Source organism: Rhipicephalus sanguineus, chromosome 4, assembly GCF_013339695.2.
Source record: "Rhipicephalus sanguineus isolate Rsan-2018 chromosome 4, BIME_Rsan_1.4, whole genome shotgun sequence".
Classification (NCBI taxonomy): Eukaryota; Metazoa; Arthropoda; class Arachnida; order Ixodida; family Ixodidae; genus Rhipicephalus; species Rhipicephalus sanguineus.
The window spans coordinates 63,631,758-63,654,491 of record NC_051179.1 but is presented as its reverse complement, the minus strand read 5'-3'; the positions used below and the strand labels follow the sequence as shown (position 1 = coordinate 63,654,491).

At 49.4% G+C, this 22,734-nt stretch overlaps 1 protein-coding gene across 1 annotated transcript in view; it reads left to right on the top strand.

Moving 5' to 3' along the window:
* Positions 1-10,045: 10,045 nt before the first annotated feature.
* LOC119390116 (uncharacterized) overlaps positions 10,046-22,734 on the top strand; it is an 84,823-nt gene continuing 72,134 nt past the window's right edge. Inside the window, exons 1-2 of the mRNA XM_037657670.2 lie at positions 10,046-10,426; positions 15,135-15,224. Coding sequence (XP_037513598.1) covers positions 15,205-15,224 — 20 coding nt within the window. The 5' untranslated portion in view covers positions 10,046-10,426; positions 15,135-15,204. The remainder of the gene's footprint in view (positions 10,427-15,134; positions 15,225-22,734) is intronic.

The following is a 22,734-nucleotide window of genomic DNA, read 5'->3' as shown; positions in this document are numbered from 1 at the left end:
TAGCTCTTGCATCGGGTGTCGTTCGCTTCCACAATGGTTCAGCTCTCGTCGCCGCCACGAACGCAACATCGGAAAAGATTTTACTTCCGCGGGGCACCACGGTAGCCTGCGTTGCCGATCCGGAGCCTGTATGCGTCGTGCCCCTTACGCCTGTCTGCTCCAAAGGCCACTCTACTGCTGATCGTACTTCTTCCTCCGCCCTTACAGCAGTCATCAGCAGTGACTTGACAGATTCGCAGAAGCAGCAGCTGGTTGCTTTGTTGAACAAGCACGCAACCTCTTTCGATGCCTATTCGTCCACCTTGGGCCAAACTACCGCTGCAGCACATCGCATTCAGACCGACGGAACGTCGATTGTGCACCGCCGCCCGTACCGCGTGTCTCTAGCCGAGCGAAAAATCATCGAAGAAAACGTAGCCGACATGCTGCAACGGGACATAATCCGCCCCTCAGCCAGCCCTTGGTCGTCTCCCGTTGTTCTGGTGCGGAAAAAGGATGGTTCCGTACGCTTTTGCGTAGATTACCGGGCGCTCAATAAGATCACTAGGAAGGACGTATACCCTATGCCACGGATTGACGACGCTCTTGATTCCTTACAAGGTGCGGAATACTTTTCGAGCCTCGACTTGCGTTCCGGCTACTGGCAAATCCCCATGCACGACGATGACAAAGAAAAAACAGCGTTTGCCACTCCGGACGGCCTATATGAGTTCAACGTGATGCCTTTCGGGCTATGCAACGCACCTGCGACTTTTGAGCGTATGATTGACACCGTGCTGCGTGGCCTGAAATGGAAGACTTGCCTGTGCTACCTAGATGACATTGTTGTCTTTTCATCAACGTTTTCTCAACACCTGCAACGCTTGGATGAAGTTCTGACGTGCCTTGCGGGCGCTGGCCTTCAAATTAACACCAAGAAATGCCATTTCGCCAGCAAGTCCATTAAAGTCCTCGGTCATGTCGTGAGCAAGGACGGAATACGCCCTGACCCCGACAAAACCGCTGCGGTGCTTCGCTTTCCTCGCCCTGAGAAGCCTAAAGACTTGCGAAGTTTCCTTGGCCTCGCGTCTTACTTTCGTCGATTTATACGAAACTTTGCCTCCATAGCTGCACCACTACACAAGCTACTTGTCTCCGGTACGCCCTTTGAGTGGTCTCAGGAATGTGAATCGGCTTTTGACATGTTGAAGGATGCCCTCACGACCGATCCTGTTATTTCCCATTTTGACGAAGCCGCTCCGACTCTCCTGCACACAGACGCTAGCGGCTGCGGTTTAGGCGCCGTTCTTCTGCAGCGCGACAACTCTTCACGAGAGCGAGTCGTTGCATACGCCAGCCGCGTACTCTCTGCAGCCGAGAGGAACTACACGATCACCGAGCAGGAATGTCTGGCCGTCATCTGGTCGGTGCAGAAGTTTCGTCCCTATCTGCACGGCCGTCATTTTACTATTGTTACTGACCACCACGCGTTATGCTGGCTTTCCACACTCAAGAACTTATCGGGACGCCTCGGTCGCTGGATTCTGCGTCTTCAGGAGTATGAGTTCGATATCGTCTACAAGTGTGGCAAAAAACATCAAGACGCCGACGCTCTTTCTCGCTGCCCGCTACCTACGGCCCCGCTCGGCGCTTCCGCAACCGCTTCGCCCACTTTTACATCGGTCCCCTCCCTGGCCTCTATAGACCACCTGCCTCCGGACAACGACCAAGAATTTGCCTCTCGCCAGCTAGCTGACCCGTACTGTCGACGGATCATGGGCCATCTCTCTGGAACTTCCTGTCCACTTAACGCGCGGCTACGTCGCCAACTCTCGCAATTTAAGCTCGACAACTCCGTGCTGTACCGCCGAATTTACCATCCTGACGGTCAGCGCTGGGTGACCGTTCTACCTCGCTCTCTCCGCTCTCACGTCCTCGCAGCCTTCCACGATGATCCGACTGCAGGTCATCTCGGTTTTCATAAAACCTACGACCGCCTTAGAAGTCGTTTTTATTGGCCTGGCATTACTACTAGCGTAGCCAGGTACGTCGGGTCTTGCACTATCTGTCAAAGTCGAAAACTCCCAACATCTGGTCCTGCCGGTAAACTGCAGCCTCTTCCGTGTCCCGCGACACCATTTGAAGTTGTAGGTGTCGATCTTTTCGGCCCCCTTCCAGTCACTGCCGCCGGCAAACGATGGATCGTGACAGCTGTGGACCATTTGACCCGCTACGCTGAGACATCTTCTGTGGCTACTGGTTCTGCTTCTGAAGTTGCCGACTTCGTTCTCCAAGCCATTATACTGCGCCATGGGGCTCCACGTGTTCTGATCAGTGACCGTGGAAAGGCATTCCTCTCTCAACTATTGAACGAACTTCTCCGATCCTCCGGCACCACTCACAAGACCGCTTCCAGCTACCATCCTCAGACTAACGGCCTGACCGAGCGATTTCATCGCACACTTGCCGATATGATCTCCGCCTATATTCAACCAGACCACAAAAACTGGGACGCGATTTTACCATTCGTCACTTTCGCCTATAACACAGCCATTCAGCGGACAACCGGCTATTCACCGTTTTACCTGGTTTACGGACGTTCCCCTACTTCCCTTCTGGACGTTTCTTTCTTTACCTCCAACGTAAATCCGTCGCCATCCTCTACCGAGGAATACGTTTCACGACTCGCCCAGTGCCGCCAGCGTGCTCGCCTGAATACCGAAGCCAGACAGCAAGACAGGAAAATTGTTTATGATGAAGCGCATCGTGCTGTCTCTTTCCGACCCGGTGACGAGGTCCTGCTCTTGACGCCTCTTCGCACACCTGGTTTGTGTGAGAAGTTTCAGCCACGGTTTATCGGGCCGTACACAGTTCTGGAACAGACTTCACCTGTGAATTATCGCGTGACACCACTTGTAACCCCAGCAGACCGCCGTTACCGTACTACCGAGATTGTCCATGTCTCCCGCATCAAGCCCTTCATACGACGTTCCTCCTCTCCTTGACCTGCAGCGGCCAGGCTGGCCGCTTTCACGTGGGGGGAATTAGTGTGGGCATTTATTATGCACATCTTCTTCATGTGTACATTATCACCATCATGATGCATTTGGTTATGCATCCTCATCTTCGTCGTGTATCATCACCATCAGTGTGGGTTGATCGTGCCTGTTCGCTGCCGGGTCTTCGGGCCAAATAAACGTCTGCCCTACCAAGACCTCATAATATATATATATATATATATATATATATATATATATATATATATATATATATATATATATATATATATACACACACATGTAGTACGCTCAGAGGCAATGGCATCACGGAAGGGAGTGGGGGGTAAGATACACAACATCGCAAATAACGCAGGAACAGGTCACAAGAAATTACACAATGTTAGCGGAAAGTAAAAACAAAGGAAATTCACAATAATTAATATATAAATTCCGAATAGATTAGAAGTAGTTACACAAATGGCACAAAAAGAAAACAGTAGTCATGATACGTTAATTATTAACCAAAGTGCGAACTTCGGTGTATACCAAGGAAGATAGACACTTGGCATAAGCAATATGCTCAGTTAATATATGTACACTACGACTGTGCTGGTGGTCAGATCGATGGGAACCCATGTATTACGCTTTGCAACACATACCTTATACAACGCTCCGCGACATCGTTTTATTTTTATATAACTGTATAGTTAATGTGACAGATAGTTCATGCTTTTTGGACGCTCCCGAAACATCACTTTCGGGCAAGTCTTTCTCTCGTGATAGCTTTCTACCTACCACAGCTATACGGTATTAAAAAGCACAGCCCCTCCAGGAACGTCGGATAAATCCACCTCTTGCAATGTCGTACGGTCAGGGCCGTCTATAATTCAGCGCAGCTATACAGGCTTTAAATAAAGATGTTTATTCGGGCGCGCGACGCCGCGTAACAGAAAGCTTATTGAAAGTATCAAATATCCAACGCTTTCGAGCTCTTTTCTTTTTAAATGTCGAGCGAGGAGCGACAGTGTATCCGGCCGGCCTTCGACTTCGCTCTCCGTAGACGGTGTCACGCGCAATTGCTCCATCTGTCCCCCTCTCCCTCGCTGCTTCTAATTTCGTAACGCGCGCTCGCTTTACTACTGCTTCCGACTAGGTATTACGTGCAGCGTGGCAACACGCTGAAGCGAAGCTCAGCCTCCGCTCAGTTCAGCGGGCGTCGCAGCATTCGCGCACTTGCAGCAATGGCTAACTGTTGGCTCGCTGTTGGCTATCTGCTGTTATAACAGCAGCATCGTCTTTGTTCAGTCGCAGTCCAATGAACGAGTTGAGAACCAATGCCTCCGTTGTTTACAGCTAAGCTGTAATCATACAGGGGCGGCGCCAGCATGTTTTTACTAACGGGTGGGGGGCGGGTTCTCAAGGCAAGTTAATTTCTTCAAGAGGGTAGCGAGGCGGAGAACTTACGCGTTGTGGTTTGATTATGCTTGCTCTTGGGGCGGGGGGGGGGGGGGGGGGGGGGGCACAGATGGCAGCATTACAGCAGAGGCAGCAGGCGCCGCCCCCGTTGTAATGGCTAGGAAATGGGAAAAATCGGCGGTCCGCTAGTATACACTATATACCTCGAAGAAGAGTCTCCGTGCTCGCGCTAGTTTCTCTTCGGGTTTTGCCAGCATATATGGCCAGGGATGATACGCGCCGCAGCATGAGTCGCTACTCGTAAAGTCCTTTGGGTGTTCTTAATGTCCTTTAAGCTAACGTCACCAAACGCAAAGTTTGAAGCACGCATCTCTTGAATGTGGTGATAGAGAAATCAAAAGCTACAACAGAAGACTGACAGATCCCATCTCGTGATAAACACTGGCGCCGCACGTTTACCATCTCTACGGAGTGCCTTGGGCGGCGTATTTTCTTTTCACTTTAATATCGGCTTCAATCACTGAATCAGCGATTGGCCGAAGGGCATGTGTCTGGGGGCAGGGGCGTAGCCAAGGGGGGGGGGGTGTTCAAACCCCCCCCGAAATTTTTCAGTTTTGCTTGCGTATATAGGCATGCACACATACAAACGCACGCACGAACATACATAAAGTATGGTTGAACCCCCCCCCCCCCCCCCCGAAAAAAATTTCTGGCTACGCCCCTGTCTGGGGGTATGGAATCGGAAGTGGGGGGGGGGGGCTACTCACACGTACAGTTCCTTCTTATGTTCCACGGAGAAAATGAGAACAAATTTCCTCGCGAATTCAGTTTTGTAACAGGTTATAACACAAACTGCGGCTACTTACGTAGCCCGCGCAACGCTGCACGGATTTAGCGAGTAGGCGCGCTGCAGCGCTGCGGGATAGACAAATAGAAACAAGCAAGCTAGAGAGAGAGATAAAAGCCGAGGAGCGCCGCGCCATTCAAAGCCTTCCCTCCTCCTCGCTCCCTTCGATCCTCCTGTCACACGCGCCATTCGACGCAACAACGGTAACACCCCCCCCCCCGGACGACAAAATTCCTCGCGAGCACGAGCGCCGCCTATGCACACTCGGGTAGTCGGGCTTCCCCGCTCGGCAACTGGGTAACGCGGTGTAACACGCTTGCGCTGCTGCCAAGGGGACGGGGGGGGGGGGGGGTGGCAACTGTGTACAGTACACACACGCACGCACGGCACGCACGCGCCAACATGCGATCGTCGTTTCCCCAAAGATCCCCCCCCCCCCCACCGCACTTTTTGTGTTCTGTTTTTGATCTATATATCCATTTCGCCGGCTTCGCGTCGAAGTAGCGAGCGGGCCCAGCCTGTTCCGGCATTATGCGCACGCACGTACAATGTAGCGAAGGGAGAACAAAAATCGAAACAAAACAGGCCGCACGGATACAAAGAAGCTATGCGCGCCGATCCTCTCCCCCTCTCGCTACGTTTGGAGACATAGAGCGGCCAGAAGAGCCAAAAGCGAGATTCTATACACGCACGCACAACGGCTATATCGATCCGGAGCTGGCTAGGCCTGAGCTCCGCTCCTAGGCCTGTCGCTGTGTGTTCTTTTTCTTTTGCGCCCTGCCAGCGGCGGGCTGCGCCACACGACAGCGGAGCAATGCGGCGAAGCGGAGTTGCTGTGCGCTCGAAATCGGGATTTTTTTTTTTATGTCTCGCTTTTGTTTTCCCATTTCCGTCCACTTTCTCGCGTTTACGAAATTGGGGGCTCCTTTAATCGATGCTTTGTTTGTCCTCAAGTTGGAGGCTTTTTTTTTTTACTTGAATTTTATTGCGGTGAGAATGAAGTTTGACGGGTTGGTGTGTACGGAAAGACGGAAACAATGGCTTACAGAATATAATGGTTAGGAAGCGGTTCGCTAATTATAACCGGCTTTCATAAGCGCCCATGACGACACTGTACGTTATATGGTAGCGCTGCCGTCAGTCTGTTTGCTTATTGATGTGATACTCCCTCAACCTCATTCATCTCGTGAAAACGATATGTCACGCGACTTCGTCGATTTTGTTTAAGTGACTCGTTTGGCTGAGCCTCGTGATTGCTTATGTTTATCGGCTATTGTTTCGTGTATGTGCGTGCTGACTTTTCATTCAATCATATCTATAGGTTGCGCAATGTTTTGTACTAGTGTGCATACGTTCAAATACGCTGTCTCGTATATTTATAGTGTTCGTATTATTTCGGAACACTACGTTAATTTCAATGTACGGATGCCCCGCTGGCGGCATGCGTCGCTTAGCAACACTTGTTACGGCCGAGTTCGTAGCCCTAAGCGTATACGAAGATGACGTACGTTTCTGCGGCGGTAGTTTCCTGCTGCATGCCCGTTTAAAAAAAAATACTAATAATTCCTACTGCGCGCGTCAAACGCACGTATACAGTGTTCGTATTTTCGTCTCATAGCGCGTCAGCAAGTCTACCGTAATGCGATCGCTGTCCGGCGTGCGTAGTAGCATTAAGTGAGTTTTAGAAACAGGCAGATCCGAAGTCACGGGATCACCCGTAGGGCTCGTCGCATACCATCTACATTAATCCTAGACGCCGTTAGTCAGTGAAAACTTTATACACATTGTAACTCTATTACGCGCGCCATACGATATCTTGAATGTGCACGCAAGCCACTTTCTTCCTCTAATAATAACACACTCAACAGAGACCTTCTGATTAGGGCATACAAGCCGTGCTTGCACCCGTTCATCTAAAACCCGCTATCTCTAGCTCTAATCTATATCTAAATTTCTATTTCAGCCCCTCTAAAACTCCCCATCTATCTAGATAAAACTCGCTATTTTCCTCTGGACTAGTTGGTGACATATTGCCGAGTACATGGAACATAGATGAGGTAACACACGCAGAAAACAAAATAAAAACCTATATTGCAGGGTGCGTCTGCCCTTTGACCTTTGCGCGAGCCTATTTATACGCATTTCAAACGCTTATACAGCAGCGTCTAGTAACAGAGAGCCTCTTAATCTCTCGCGATCGGGCAGCACGACGTCCAACAGCTAGAACGGCTGGAACCTCCATCAACGACAGTCTGTCACAAACCTACTTAGCAAATTGAAGCAACGACGGAGAAAAACCCTCCTAAAGCGACCGCAGCTCTGCATAATAATTGCTGGCAAAGCGCCATCGCCGCGAAGTTGGGCAATGTACACATTACTCACGATACCTCGCTTCCTTCTCGACATCTTAAGTTGCGTGTGCTTGCTGCCGCAGTCGTGTAAGAGTTCCTGTGACGAAATTACTCCTCAATACACGCTGCGGCTGGAGAGCTCAGCTAAACGAGCGCTTTGACGACGGCGAATCGCGGAACAGTTCGCGAGTGCCACGCCGCCTTCTTTCAAATAAGCGTGGCTGCTGGCCGCGCCTGTTCGGCGAAACGTTTCACCTTGACTGACCTTGCGCCTACGCTTTCGCATCAGACGGCAACCGGTGCAAGACGGCCCATTACGGTAAGCGGTCTTGAGAAAAAAACAGCTTGGACGCACCTCTGCATTTGATGATGCGTCCCCTTGATGCGCAAAAAATTGTGCCTTCCCTCCGGTTCTGTACAAGAAAAAAACCTTCAAAGCCCGTTCTTCAATGCCATCTGTCGACCCCAGGCTTCACATCAAATGGCGCTACTTCCCCTCCGAACTGACTAATATAGATCCCATGTCCGGCGCTACTACCATTACCGCTAGGCGACGGGAGGCAGCACACAAAAAAGAGGCAAAGACGGGACATAAAACGGAGAAACATTCCATCAGTTTCACAAAGCAAACGGGAGAGGAAAGGAGATTAAAGAGGAAGGAAGAAGATCGGAAACAACGAAGCACAAAGAAACGAAAAAGGAAGGAACCGATCTCTCCTTCTCTTCCTCGAAAAGGAAGAAGCTGTCAAAAAACGCAGCGGAGGAAGGCTCGCGACAGACGATGAAATCTCTGCTGGCAATGACGTGACGTCAAAGAGCCACGTGACCGGCACGGGCCAATGAGGAAGCAAGGTCGAGGATGTCTGATGCTGCCGGCTTCCCACTTCCTCCTTCTATCCTCTTGCATTTCTATCTGCGTCGTTGGCGGAGCCCGACGACAGATGGCGACACGGATCCCCTCCTCGGATATTTCGCTTCACCTTGCACCCCTTGGAGACGGAAAAGGATCATACCAAACCAGAGAAAGTGCACGAGCGCGTTACACGTGTCTGTTAATGAGTTAACACACGATTACCTATGTATACCACAGGCCCACGTGCTGTCGCTCGTACTGACTAGAAGCTGCCGCGAGGGGTTGAAGTTATGTGCAGTTGTTGAACTGGGTTCACGGCGTTGTCAACCATTTCGTTTGCTTCGGTAGGGCATAGCTGGCCGCACGTTGCGGGCATGCCCATAACCAAACTTAGTGCGTCAGTACACGGTAAATTTCGAGTCCCAAAATATGAAACGACATCACCTTGTGACACAGCACGTTCAGCACGGCAATGCATGCTATTTTCACGAAATGTCGGTCGCGTCAAAACAATACATTCGTTTCGTGCGCATGAACTTGCAAGTCTCTGTTTACTGAACAACACCACTCTCAAGCAGAAATATCATGCATTCATTGTCTTTGTCAAAGCGGATATCCGCAGAAACCAGCTGCGTGTTCGCAGTAACCAGCAGGCGCCTTGCATAATCGCGATGCGCTCCGACAATAACGGAAGGCCGTGCAACCAACAACAATAAGACGGGGAAGCAGCTCGCAATTTGCAATGCTATATGTGTCACCAGCCGTGGGCTGCCTACTGCGCGACGCTCCGTAGCCAAGATTGAACACGTAAGCTAAGCAGCAGCTGCTCAGCTGTTTTATTCTAAAGACAAGCGGTGCACTCGGCGACAGAGTTTGTTTTGAAAGCACGCGCCCGTGCAGCAAACTTTTTTGTTTTTTGCTTTTGAGGGCAACAATAATCTGCTCAAGAAAACGATCTATCGATGCGCGACGTCACACCACTATTTACGTTTTACACAAGATCCAGGAAATTTATTACTCATTCCCACCCAGCATGCGAAGTACCAAAAGTGCGTTTTTCTCTCTCTCTCTCACTCGCAGTTCATGCCTCCGTTAAGGTGCCTAAAAATAAACCAAGTAATAACACGTAGACCGAGGGCAAATAAACAAACAGTGCAAGAGGACGTAACGTATGTACTACCTCCGGCCTTTATTTAGGTCGCTATTGCAGCGGTCGTCGGCGACTCGGGCCTTTTTTCCACGTCGCACTGCCGCGGGATCACTAGCACCTGCAGGCCGTTCAGTGGACGAAACACCCTTGACGCTGTTCTTCGTTAACGTAACAAACAAAAACTCACGCCCATCCGCACAACGCAGCACACTCGCAGCTAACACGCGACCACAACATACCTGCCTGGCTGTTTTGCTTGTTATTTCGCTCCGTTTCTACGCAAATATTCATCCCGCAGAAAAACTATTGCATCTTAAAAATACTTTATAGAAAAAACTAGAATGTGTTTACTCATTCCTTAAATAAGTAATATTTTGTCTGAGGTGTAGTGTAAATTTACGTTGAGCGGAAAGCTTTTGCGAAAAATAAATGTTTACGTTTGTGTGCTGCTTTCATGATGGCGGCTTGTAAAGGAAAATGTAGAGTGCTTCAAGATACAAAAGGTAACCCCTCCTGCGCCCAGCTTCGCGTCTGAGGAGGAATATGCCTTCGAGATTACAACAGCAGGAAATGATTTCGTAGCAGCTCGCACCTGGCCCGTCACCCAGCGGTGATTTCCGTGGCGACTCGGGCGCTTCCGCCAGCGCCTAGTCGCGTGCTGGACGTTCTAAGCCTATTACTGGTTTGTGTGCCTGGGCCGCCGTTTTTCTTCTCTTCGTCGCAACCGAGCACCACGTATCTCGCCCTCATGCGCGCTGACATTTTCGGCCAGCGACTGTGCAACGTTTCGCCGCGCTGCCACGGCTCGTCCCTCACCGGCTGATGCCTTGCGTGAGTAACAAAAAATAGCCAAAAAAGATACGCGAAAGTTGTGCGCATCTCCCGACACAGAACCATGTCGTCTTGCACTTCTGCGAGCACGCCTTCTCTCTTGACACAGCTGTCCTTTCTAGCACCTTTTCTCTCTTTCTTTCGCGATCCTCTTTACGTTTGGCAGCGATCTAGTTAAAGGGGCCTAGTAGTGTTCGAATGTGACTGTGCGTAGTGGCAGGGCAGCCGTTTGTTAACGTGCGCCTCTGTCGCGCTTATGCAGGGTCCCTGGGGATTCCGAAACGGCCTGCCAATGTGCCTCGGTATTCCTCCGTTCGTCCTTCATGGCGGGTCGCCGTTTACGTAACCTCTCGTGGTTCTTTTTTTTTTTTGTGTTGTTGTTGTTCGTTCTATCTCCACTCCCTCGCGCCGGCGCACCACCAGGACTACCACCGAACGACGATAGCGAGCTGCGCCGATAGTCGTACCACGAACCCTTTTTGCTCCCGCCCGAACATCGCCACTGCCAGGTTAGGTCTGAGCGCTATCAGTCGGGTCGATGCTTGTTTGCGCCCCCGTCCGTCGCGGTTTTCTGCGGCACCTCGTACCGTTGTCGCAGCTTGTTTCGAAGGAGGCGACAGCTGTCGAGACCGTGTCCTCACCTAAAAGCCACGTCCTTTGACCCCTTCTTCCTCCCGTTCCACCTCGAGCGGGGGCCTTCGAATGCGGGGAGGCCGCCGACCCGTCCTAAAATACGTGTTTTGCCAAGGGAGCCAGCCAAGCGTTTGTGTGGTCTGTGCGCTATGTGCCAGCTCTTCTTTGATTGGAGAAGGGGAAGGATAAAGGGGCCGATGTCGGCTTAGAAGGCATTAGTTGCTTCCGAGTACTGAGACTAAAGTGCTTTCACTTCGGAAGCCCGATAGCGGTTTTGGAGGGCATTAGTATGGAGTCCCCAAATGAGAGGGGCCCCTAACCTTTGCTTTCTTTTGTACCCTCCGTGCGTCCGTCTGTTCGCCAGACGGTTTTCTGGTTAGTGGGACCCCGACTGCTTTTGGACCCCTGTACTAACGTAAATCAGCCACCTGCCTTCGTGGGTCAACGGCTACAATAGTATTTTAGCAAGTTACGCAAATACGGTAAGGCAGTACGGTAACGCATTCCTTTCCCGCTCGTTGTACTTAACCCGCTCCCAGTGACAGTGCGCCCCTCCCCCCGAACCACCGAACGACAGGTTTCTCGTTAACAATGCGTAGGCTCACAAGCAACAATGAGGCGTGACAACCCCACAGTAATTTTTGAAAAAAGCGTTTGTGGTGTTGTGGTGCCCTCACCGGCAAAAGCACAACGAGCTGGAAAGGAGAAGCGCTACCGTGCGGCCTTACTGCACTTGCGTACCGTATTTCCGTAACTTGCTAAAAGACTGCTCGCTGCTAGACTAGCTAGACCTCAAGGACGCGGGTTCGATTGCCGTCCTCGGCGGCCAGATTTCGCTGGGGGCGAAATGTAAAAGTTCCCGTGTTCTTAGATCTATAGGCGCACGTTAAAGAACCTCCCAGGCAGTAAAAATTAATTCGAGAGTCCCCCACTATGGCGTGCCACGTAATCGCGGCTTTGGCACGTAAAATTTAGTTTCAAAAATTACTGGGATGGTTAAACGCGAGCTGCGTGGTTCCTTTCGTAAGTTGATCGCTACGTAGCCTATGTTGCGTTTTTCCTTGGGCACTACGAATGTCGAGGCTGAATCTGTTGCCTGTCGCGCGGTCTCATTTATCGCTGTGAGATTAGAATTTCGCGGCTCGTATCTCCCGTCCTCGTAATCTTCTCGCTGTCGTTATCCCTCGCAGCTACGAGCTGCTCATTGTTTAAAGTTCCGGTAGGAGTGACTTCGTAGCACATCAGCGCCATTTAGCGTCCACGTTTCACGATTTTTTTTTGTGAAATTTCGCTAATTTGTACAATTTCTGTATAGGCTTTAATCTCCACTGCAGTCTAGAACGAAGCTGCATGGCTGGCTAGTCACAGTATTTTTTTTTCTTTAGTCGGAGCATGTTCATACGATATTGTGCAGCATGGGCTTTCTTGCTATTGTATATACTCCTTTAGGTATAGCTTCTACTGCCGCTTAGTGCTGTGCTTTAACGCCATGTTGTCGTTACGTCACTGTGCTGCACTCATTCAACAGCGCACGTATCGACATACAGACAACCAGATTTTAGCAGTGTCGCATGTGTCTCGACCACGTGCCGTGCCAGCTGGCAACAAAATCTGCTATGGCAAGCGTGCAAAGCACCCTTCCGTATGCCATCTGCTGCACCCTTCCCTCATGCATGCTGCCTTCGGCCTGCTTGCTTTAGCTCGTTAAAAAATGTGGGTCATGATGCCCGCTGGAGCACGTTTAGCGACCAAGGCGTCGGAAATAAATGTCTGGTGTCTTGAATTCATTGTCCGTCACAGTGTCGCCTCACATGATCGCAACTGACCATCGTTGAGCCCCCCTCGTTTCCCTCATTTCTTCCTTCTCGATCATGCAAGGGTATTTGATCGCTGCACCAGATCGGTCAAACATCAAGCTTCGCACGAATTTCACTTATGGCTCCGTGGCTTAGCTGTGAAAGTTAAAAAAAAAATTTTGTGGCATATCTGAGTGGTCTTAAAACTTCTGCCTGCCGCTACACAAGGTCACACTTTGTATTCTGCATAACGTATGTTGGTAACAGTGTCTGCTTGATAGAACTACACAAAGCTTGTTACCGAAGGGCAAGTGCAAAACGTTGGTCGATGGGGTGTTGTGCATCTTTTGTTTGTAACAATTACCTTGCATGTCCATTTAAAAAACAAACATGAAACTAGTATATGACCTGCTCCTGGGGGTCGAGTTCGTTGTTCAGGGCTTCCATTTCAATAAACGTGCAAAGCAATTCTGGTGAAAAAGAAATCATGTGATGTGCCATTGGTGTTCCCTTCTGTTGCATTCTGTTTATACTCTTGAGGCACCACTATTGATCAATAAGTAGAAATAAGAAATTCCTGGGAAAAAGGCTTAATTATGTAATTGATTCAGGGGCTCCCTTTGAAACATCTATCTCTATCGGCTGGAGGGTATTGAGCTTGTGAATCGGATACAAGTCTGTATTTTCGGTCTCTGGGAGTGTAGAAATTTGGCTGTAGTACATAAAGCCTCATTTAATGGAAATACTGACCTGCCATGTTAAAAAGCTGTGTCACTGCTTTCCCTGATTTCTATACAGTGCCCCGGGTGCCCTTGTAATCTAGCAGTTGGTAGTTCTGTTTAGACACTCTATTACTTGTGACACAGCAAACAATTCAGCATGTAAATAACATTTGAACTAGTGCAAGCAGAACTAGAGACTTGTGAATGGGCATGTTTTGTAATGATCCATAGCCAAGGTGGCAGTGCACATTTGAGGTCCACAGAAAATGATGACCACTGGCGAATACAGAGGGGTGTGTCAGGGTGTCCTGACCCCCCTTAGTATTTAGATGTATAAGCTGGAGTATGGGTGCTGACAGCCACGCTCCGCTTTAAGTATCAGACTTACCATAAGCTGACCCTTTCCTTTCATAGTGCGATATTTGCAGTGATCATTTCCAAAAATAAAAATCTTTTGCGTTTACTGCATGCCATTTCTGTCTGCTTGTAGGTGTCCCAAGAGTGATACTTCGACATTGCTCAAAGGGCATTTATTTGCCAATGCTTCTTGTGAAACTAATGTGTCGTGCTTATGGTTGCAGCAACATGACCTAGTGTGGATAGTCTCTCTCCGTGCAAAAGCTTCATGTAAATTTCACACAAGTGCTTTGTTGTACTCATTTTCTGTTAGTGTTTAGTCTTGCCTTTGAAGTTTTCCTTATCACTCGAGGTACGTGATTGTATGTACTTGCTTTACAGGTTGTCGGAACAGTGCCGATGTTCGGGCTTATTATTGTGCCGCACTTGGTTAATTATCGCAGCAGCTAAAATGAAAACCTATGTTAATTGCTGTGTGTGGTGCTGCTGTGCTTGTACATCGTTAAACCAACATGAAACTGAGTGCCCACTTATGTTTACGGCTGTTGAAAGTCTGCAACGAAATGATGCATCATGCTACTTTACCTCAAAGCGCGAGTGTTACTGTAGTCGGATACCGCTTTATAAGTCCGTGGCATTTCCTCCTCAAAAGTGGATGCACGCAAGCCTACACAAATGGGCGCACACTCCAGACTGGCGTCAAGGGCTGGACGGCAGGGGCGTAGCCAGGGGGGGGGGGGGTTCGAACACCACCCGAAATTTTTCACTTTTGCTTGCATATATATACACGCGCACATACAAATGCATGCACGAACATACATAAAGTATGGTTGAACCCCCCCCCCCCGAAAAAAATTTCTGGCTACGCCCCTGCTGGACGGCCCGTGACCCTGCCTTCGGAGAACATTGCCATGTGCACGAGTGAGACTATTTCTTTAGTCGCGGAGGCGATCGGCTACCACGCTTCGGTCAACTGGGCGGGGCCTCTCCAGACTTCTTAAGTTGTATACGGCTATAATGCTTGATGAGCCTTGTTTAAGCTGGTGCTTCTGCTTGAATTGTTTCTACATCGACTAGATGTTTCTTTCAATGCTGGCACCCTCTGCGTGGGCAGCAAGTACGTTACTGTGTCGCTTGTATTCATTTCGGTTATGCTGCTTGGTTATTTGCACGTAAATGTGACTCACCTTGTTTGTGCAGGCTTCCCCTATGTTAGAGGCCGAGCGTCCTAGTTCCGCAGCAAGGAGGTTGTGCATTACGGAGGACTTCCATGGACAGCCGTGGGATAAGGTGAGTGGCACGTCCTTGGGTGTTTCCCAGTGTTGCCCATACTCTCTGGGCTAGTCCCTGTGGGCACGGCATCATGCTGCTGAGTTCAACCGTGTGAATTTGATCTTGGCTGTGGTAGCCACATTTCAGCATGGACGAAATTTAAAAGTACATCAAAGGCAGCACTCAATTGCAACGGCCATGCAGAATTGATCAAGGCTGTAAAAGTGCACTAAAATTGTGGAATGTGCATTCCTTTTGATGGAAGTTGTAGAAGCGGTACATTACTCATGCAGACTTAAATGGAGATTTGCGTTAGCGTGGCTTTTGCCTCCTTTTGCTTTTTTTTTTTATTATTAAACAGAAGCTATGTGAGGCCCTGAAGAACTAAGTCAGTGCTGAAGCGCCACAGATACTGCCGCATTACGGTGAAAAGAATGTGTCGCATGTGCTGACACAAACGAATGTATTTTTGTTATAAAGATTTCATTATGTACAGCTTTCCATCTTTGCCACACATTGTGGTACCATTTGTGATCCTTGCTTTGCCGATGATTTCAATTTTCCAAAACGTAATGACTGTGCTTGCGTTGGCTGTGCAACACATAGTGGCCCTGGCTGGTGATACGCTGCGATACAGCATTCCTGTGCCTGTCGTAAAACACTGAAATGAACATGTGCCTAGTTTACTGCCACTTCCCTGCCTTGTACAGGAAGTGCTTATAGCATCCATCGCTTTTACATTTCTTTTTCGCTGTTTGGTCTGCATGTATCATTGCAAAACAGATGGGGCAGTTTGATTCTTGTGCTTGAATGTGAAACTGCCGTGGGAAGAATCGTGGCAGTCTTGTCCATATAACGGATCATGCGCGAGTCTTAGACGTATGGGCATATTTTTGGGGTCTTTATTAGCACACCACAATTTTTTTTGGGGTGAACCAAGGGCTGTCGAGTTTATATAGGTGTTGTGCTGATGGTTTGTTATTTTTGTTAGTTCATTTCCGTTAAGAAAGTGGGAATCATACTTACGCACTTGTTCCGTGTAAATTGGCTGTAGGCACGTTCACTTGCTGAGCTGTGTGTTGTATATAGGCTCTTATGAGCAAGGGAGTGAGGTTCCATAATTGGAGATGCTGAACGAAGGGGCCTTTTTCACATTGTAAATGATTTCTGGCTTAAGTGTGCACATTTAGGGCTACTCTTGGCGAGTGCTGTTCAGCAAGCACAGGTCAACGCATGCATCATGAATGAATGTTTATTTTCAGTGAAATACAGAAAATGTGCTCAAATAGAGTGAAATATGCTCAGGTTAGGCCTGTCATTGTCTTCTGTACGCACTTATCATTATGGCAGTCAGTTAACCGTGGGTCTTAGAAGACTGCCTCTGATAGTCGACCAGGTCTTGCTGAAGACGATACATGGCATGTGCGACAACTTATGTGCTTGGTTCACTGCTGGCTTGATCTGCTGAACCTGACAGTCTGTGCTGTGTACGTGTTCAATGTTCGTAGAGCACGCTCTGCATTTGTAGCTTTAGCTCTTCTGGAGGCTGCACTTTGGGAATCTGCGATGGCAGCATTGTATACAAGGGGTGTTCCAATGAAAAGGTACGAAATGACACTGTGGGTATAAATGAAGACTTTATTCAAAATATACACTATTGGCTGATCACAATGATCCCATTGATAAATGTGCCGAAAGATTCCTTGTTCCCAGAATTCCTGTGGCCATGGCAGGACCCAGTCGTTCACAGTGTCCTTGAGTTCGTCGTCCTAGTTGAAGCGCTTCCCTTTCAGGTGTTCCTTCAGGGGACTGAACACGTGGAAATCCCAGGCGATGAATGGTCGTCAGAAATCTGATAACGCCCAGCTACTCAATCTCCGAATTTCGCAATGTGAACACCATCCTGTCCTCACACGCACCGCCGCGTCAATTGGACGGCACTCTTTATAATAGGCTCTGCTCTCTACTGCACATGCTGCCACACTCTCATGCTCTGATCCACGGCAGGAACTCAAACCACATCCCTATACACCTTTTCAAATTCTCACGCCAGGGAAGCGCCATATTGAAATGCGCGCCGTCTAACGTGCAAGATTGGCGAAATCGCCATCTTGGGCTGCGCGTACTCGAACTGGCGCGCTATCTGTTGGTGTGAGGTCCCCGCTAAAGCCTGCGTTTGCTGATTTTTCGTTTCTTTAAGCTGTTTTGTTTGGTATCGTCGCTGCCATCGTTGCTGTCTGAACCGTTCAGCGGCGCGCATTCGCCCCTGCGACGCAAGAATTAGCTCCGCGTCTGCGAACGGCAGTGCTTCGTCGTCGGTACCAGTAGCAGCCAGCGTAGTACCAGGTCGATCACGGCGTCAAGTGCTAATAATCGGTAACTAGAGCGTTCTTGCAGCTGTCTACCGCTTTCCTTTATTGGCATACTAAATGTCTACGGATTATCCATCAGTTTCAAACCTCCGCGCATACTCGTTCGCGGCGCGTAAGTTTGTCAGCTGTAAACTGTAAACACCGCACAATCCTTCTTCACAGATACAGTTGACCTACATTCACCCCGACGACGTCGAAGACTAGGTCGAGGAGACCTGTGAGTGGCCAGAAATACCGCGAGCGAACATTGTTTATATCTCGTTGAGGCGATCGATTGCGTGGGGTCTTCGCCAGGTGTGCAACTACGAGGCACTGGAGTCGCGCAGCTACGTGCAGTTTGACTGTGTGGGTCAGTCGCTGGCGCACAGTGTGAAGGAAAAAGTCGTGCTGGTGAAGGGGAATGGGACACCGTCGGAAGCCGTGAACAGTAGGCCCCATCGCGCGTGGGTTTCCGCGAGGCCGTCCGCTGAAGTACGGCGTGCGCAGGCTACACATGCACGGGCAAGGCGGAGTTTGCAGCCGTGTCGGCCGCTGTGTTATGGACGATATGAAGTGTGAATCCGCAACATTCTCACGAGTTAGTAGGTGAGTCATCAGCGGCTTGCGTACCATTCTTTCCTATCTAGGATGCTGCTTGGGAACGTTGTTCTCGTCGTTTTTCTTGCCGCCAACGAAATACCGGGAACAGAGGCGTGACCAGGGCGACACGAGCAAGTTCTTACTATTTAGTGAAGCCACCCACTGCTGCCGCAATTCAGGCGACGAAGGAAAACGATGCAGCGCGAACGTGCTCATCGCGTGGCGTACATGCGCTGCGGACACGATTGCACCTTAAATATTTCTCTTCCGCTGCTTGTTCGTTCACCCGTACACGACACAGTGATGACCAGATGACTTGCTATGCGAATGCAGTAAATTTTCTGCCATGGTAGTCACTTCGTATCGGACACAGGCGCATAACACAGTCACACAAACGCGTACCGAAGCAACACACACACAGCACTGGCGCAGCCCAAAGCACGGAAGTTTTTCCGATTTACCGACGCCACCCATTTCTTCTGCAATTCCGGCGACGACGGAAAGTGATACAGCGAGAACATGTCACACTTGCAATCCTCGCGCGGCGTGCTGTGCTGCGGGCACACAATCACGCCTAAAATGTTCCTTTTCCGCTGAGTTTTCGTGCACCCGTGCACGACACAGTGATGGCCAGACGATCGGTTCTTTGAATACGCACCATTTCCGGCCATGACACTCGCTTTTTATCGCAAAGAAGGGCCTAATTCACACACAACATCCAAGCGTACAGATACAACATGCGCAGCCCAAAGCGCGATGGCAACACTGAAAACATACCCTCGACCCCTGCAGTGCACTGGTGCGAGCATGGGTGCGAGGGTGCTCCTGTGAAAAGGTGTATATGTCTCGCTACATTCTCCCATAGCGGCATAGGCATCTATGTAAACGGTCATGTTGTTACGACGTTTCGTACCTTTTCCATTGAACACCCCTTGTACATAGTCATCTTCATGATGCGACCGTTCGCTTGGTTGGTTACACGTGGGAGTGGGAATCAACTCCCGTTTTGTAGCAAGTGACTTCCATGCTGAATTTCGGTCGCTCCTCGGACAGCTGTTCATCAACACTGTACTCTGGATTTTTGGGGTGGCGACATTTTACACCTTGATGTAGAGATAACCGGATCAGTGTAATGTAAAACAATGAGGGCACCAAGCCTGCATCATTCTGAATTTCATTTCTCTTATAAGAGAGGCTTGTGTCTACTGTTGAACTCAATTGGCAATTTCCGTAATGCCTTCTATATTCTCTTGATTATTCCATGCTCTAGTTGTGACAAGTGTATGCATTACGGTTGCAGGTGGTGCTTTCTGAGTTGTGTTGGAAGCTATTGTGAATTGCCTGCCCTGTAGTTTGGTTATATGTGCATTTATTTGGCAACTTGAGTGGAATGGACAAGGTTGTCTTTTTTTTCGCGAGTAGCATAATTTGAGAGGCTGTAGAGAACAGCGTTACAAATGCCAACAGAAAGTTTTATGAGATAAATTTACCCGCTTGATGCAACTCATTTTCCTTCTCTTTATTTTTCCAGCCAGTAAAATCTCCTTCCAATACTCGCTGTTGGAAGAGACCTCAACTTTTTTTTTCCCCTCTAATACCCGACGAGAGTAATTTTTTTTTCTTTTTTTCAACATAATGTGTAGGTCAGGCCCCTGCCAGGATTTTTTTTGGGGGGGGGGGGGCACTTGCTGAAAGCCTTTACTGTTTGAGGAAAAACGCCCATTTTCATTATTTTTCAATAAAACACCACGTGTCATCAAAATTTCGGCTACGGGCCTGCTGTAGGTGAATGTTTTGATTGTAAGTGGATGTTGATTTAGGGAAATGCATATTATAACTGCCCAGCTCACCTGCACTGCAGTCAGCAGCTGTTACTGTTAGGTGCCCCAGGAAACGAGGGTATAGGTCTCCTTGTAAAAGGGGGGGGGGGGGGGAGAAACACCCCAGCGGAGCTGACCATGCACCAGGCACTTTGGTGCATGTTTCCGCGTGCCCGAAGGTGACCGGCGTAGACAGGTTTGGGGACAGACGTGGGGGTGGTGGGGAAAGGAAGCGGAACCGACCAACGTTACTAGGAACCGACATGGCGGCGTGATGGCGCCTAAAAGCTCCTCACTCTCCTAAACGCTTCACACTAAACGCCCACTCGAAGGTCAGTGTTGTTAAACAGAAAAGCGTGACCACTGCTGTATGTCATTGTTCAGTGACCCCCGCTTACACATATGTAGGTACTGTACATTCTACGCGAGTACCTGACTTGCGAGTACTTTTGCCGCTTGCGAATACTTTTGCCTCGCGTGCTCACTCATTCCGGCACACGTGGTGGCGGAGGTTCGCGTTCGACGACTGCGTGCATGTGGGAACGATGAGCTGGTGGTGGGACTTGCGATGGCAGAACTGGACACCGTTACCTTCGCCGATACGGCATCCTTACGTACCGCCGATGTGGCATCCATACGCTCTGTCGGATTACTGGACTGCCGCGCCGTGCGTGTCGGTACAACGAGGTGCCTTGCCGTACTACAGTCGTGGTCCCGTCCGGGGCACGGCGGCGTCCATCGATCTCGCCGCGAGCAGGTGAGAAAGTCGATGACCCGTTCTGTCGCTTCGCTGCAACCACCGTGTGATACTGCGACGGCGGGCCCGCGCAAGGATTATTCGCGTTGACCCTTTCTGCGTTTCCGATTCTCGCCGATTTGTCCTGATCTGGGCTGTAGAGCTGCTCTGTAGTAGAATGAAAGAAGGAAGCGAATGTTGAGGGCTCGTTTCTTTGATTGACACAAACTTAACGAAAACCAGCAGATAATGAAGGCAAGGAAGATATAGCAGACGTCAATTGTACTGTTTTAGGTGTATTGTAGTAATTGTGAACGGGGTTTTTTTAGGCTTCGTGAGTGAGTTGCGTGCAGTGTTGGTGTTCAGCGGGTCTTTCGGCGTCGTAAGCTCTGATCTGTTTCCCATTCCCAACGTGTTGCGTAAAACGTTTCTTTTTTTTTTTTTTTTCGCTTTTTTGTTCACGAACCAGGCGGAGCACTTACTCTCCTTTGGGATATTCTCCCCCTCTCTCTCTCTTTTCTTGATGAATGAGACACCTGACGTGTTTGTCGATCTGACCAACGCTGATCTGACTTTGGACACGGTTATAACTCGGTGTCAGTGAGAAATATTACAGCATCATTCGCTGCTTCGGTAGTCTTGATCCGCTGTCTCTTCCTCCTTTACAATTATTTATTTATTTTTTCGTGTCTGCCTTGTCGTACCTAGTGTGTGTGTGTTCGCTGCTTACAAGTCCAGTGCATCTCACCACAAGGCAAACGCACTGTTTGGGCCGTACGCCTCGGTGGTACTGCGGTTACCCGAAGGTCGTGGGTTCGATCCCGGCCGCGGCGGTCGCATTTTCTTTCCATGGAGGTGAAATGCTATAGAGGCCCGTGTACCGTGTGATGTCAGTGCACGTTAAAGAACACCGGGTGGTCGAAATTTGTGGAGCCCTCCACTACGGCGTGCCTCATAATCATATGGTGGTCTTGGCACGCAAAACCTCAGATGTAATGTTGTTGTTTGGGGCGTCTTTCTGCCACATAACGATAATCGTCATCCGGCTTGCTTGCGTTTCCTTTCTCGAAAACTGTGCGCTCGCCACTTTCCTGTCGATATTGCTATGACACGCAGATGGACGCACACCGTTCCCGTTCACACGACGATAGTACGAGGAAAACACGCGAGATAAGACTGTTATCGTGTTGTGGCAGAAAGACGCCCCGAATATGCCTTTTTATTTTTGTCCTTTGGTAAAGTTTTAGTGATAGTTCCACATCGAAGGTTTTTATAAACGTGTTTGTGAAGGTTGCACAGTAGTGTGTTCGAATGGGTCCGAGGAGCGCATTTTGTTTACCGATCTTGACTGGCACGAGCGCCTAGTGAACTCTTCCTTTACAAGCACTTACTTCCGGTCCAGCACTTCCGGCTATCCGAATATCCATAAATAGTCTTTGAATAAATAAAACTGGTAAGAAATATCTAGCTTCTGGTTCCAGTCAATAGTTGTGTTAGATACATACGATATTGTAGTTTACGTAAGGTAAGGGCCAATTAACTGTCAGGATAGTTGATGAAAATTTGTTGAATGAGTTCATTCCAAGAGAGCAGACGGTTTCTGGTGAACAGCTGGGATCGTTGCGGCACCTGGCGGAGCAGGTCTCAACTACGCGCTTCTTTCTATGTGGCCTCTGAGATCCGTTTCGGCAGCGGCATGAACCCAAGGAATACAGCTGGGCTCACAAACGCCGACGTGCGTGGGCCATTACCAGACACCTGAGTCAAGGATTAGGGTCGGTTCCATTTTTTTTTTTTTTTTATATAAATAGCGCCATTTCAAACGAGGGCTTCTTGGGTGCCGCCGTAATCCCTGCAGGCTGTTGTAAAAATGCGTGACCCCCCAAAAATGCCGAGACAGGCTCTTGACTGTACCCCGTGCAGCAGTCCAGAAAGGAGACGCTTTCTCTCTCTCCGATGGAAAGGTTTATACACTACGTGGACGTTTGCGTTTTGGTACGACCGAAATTTCCCGTCAACGG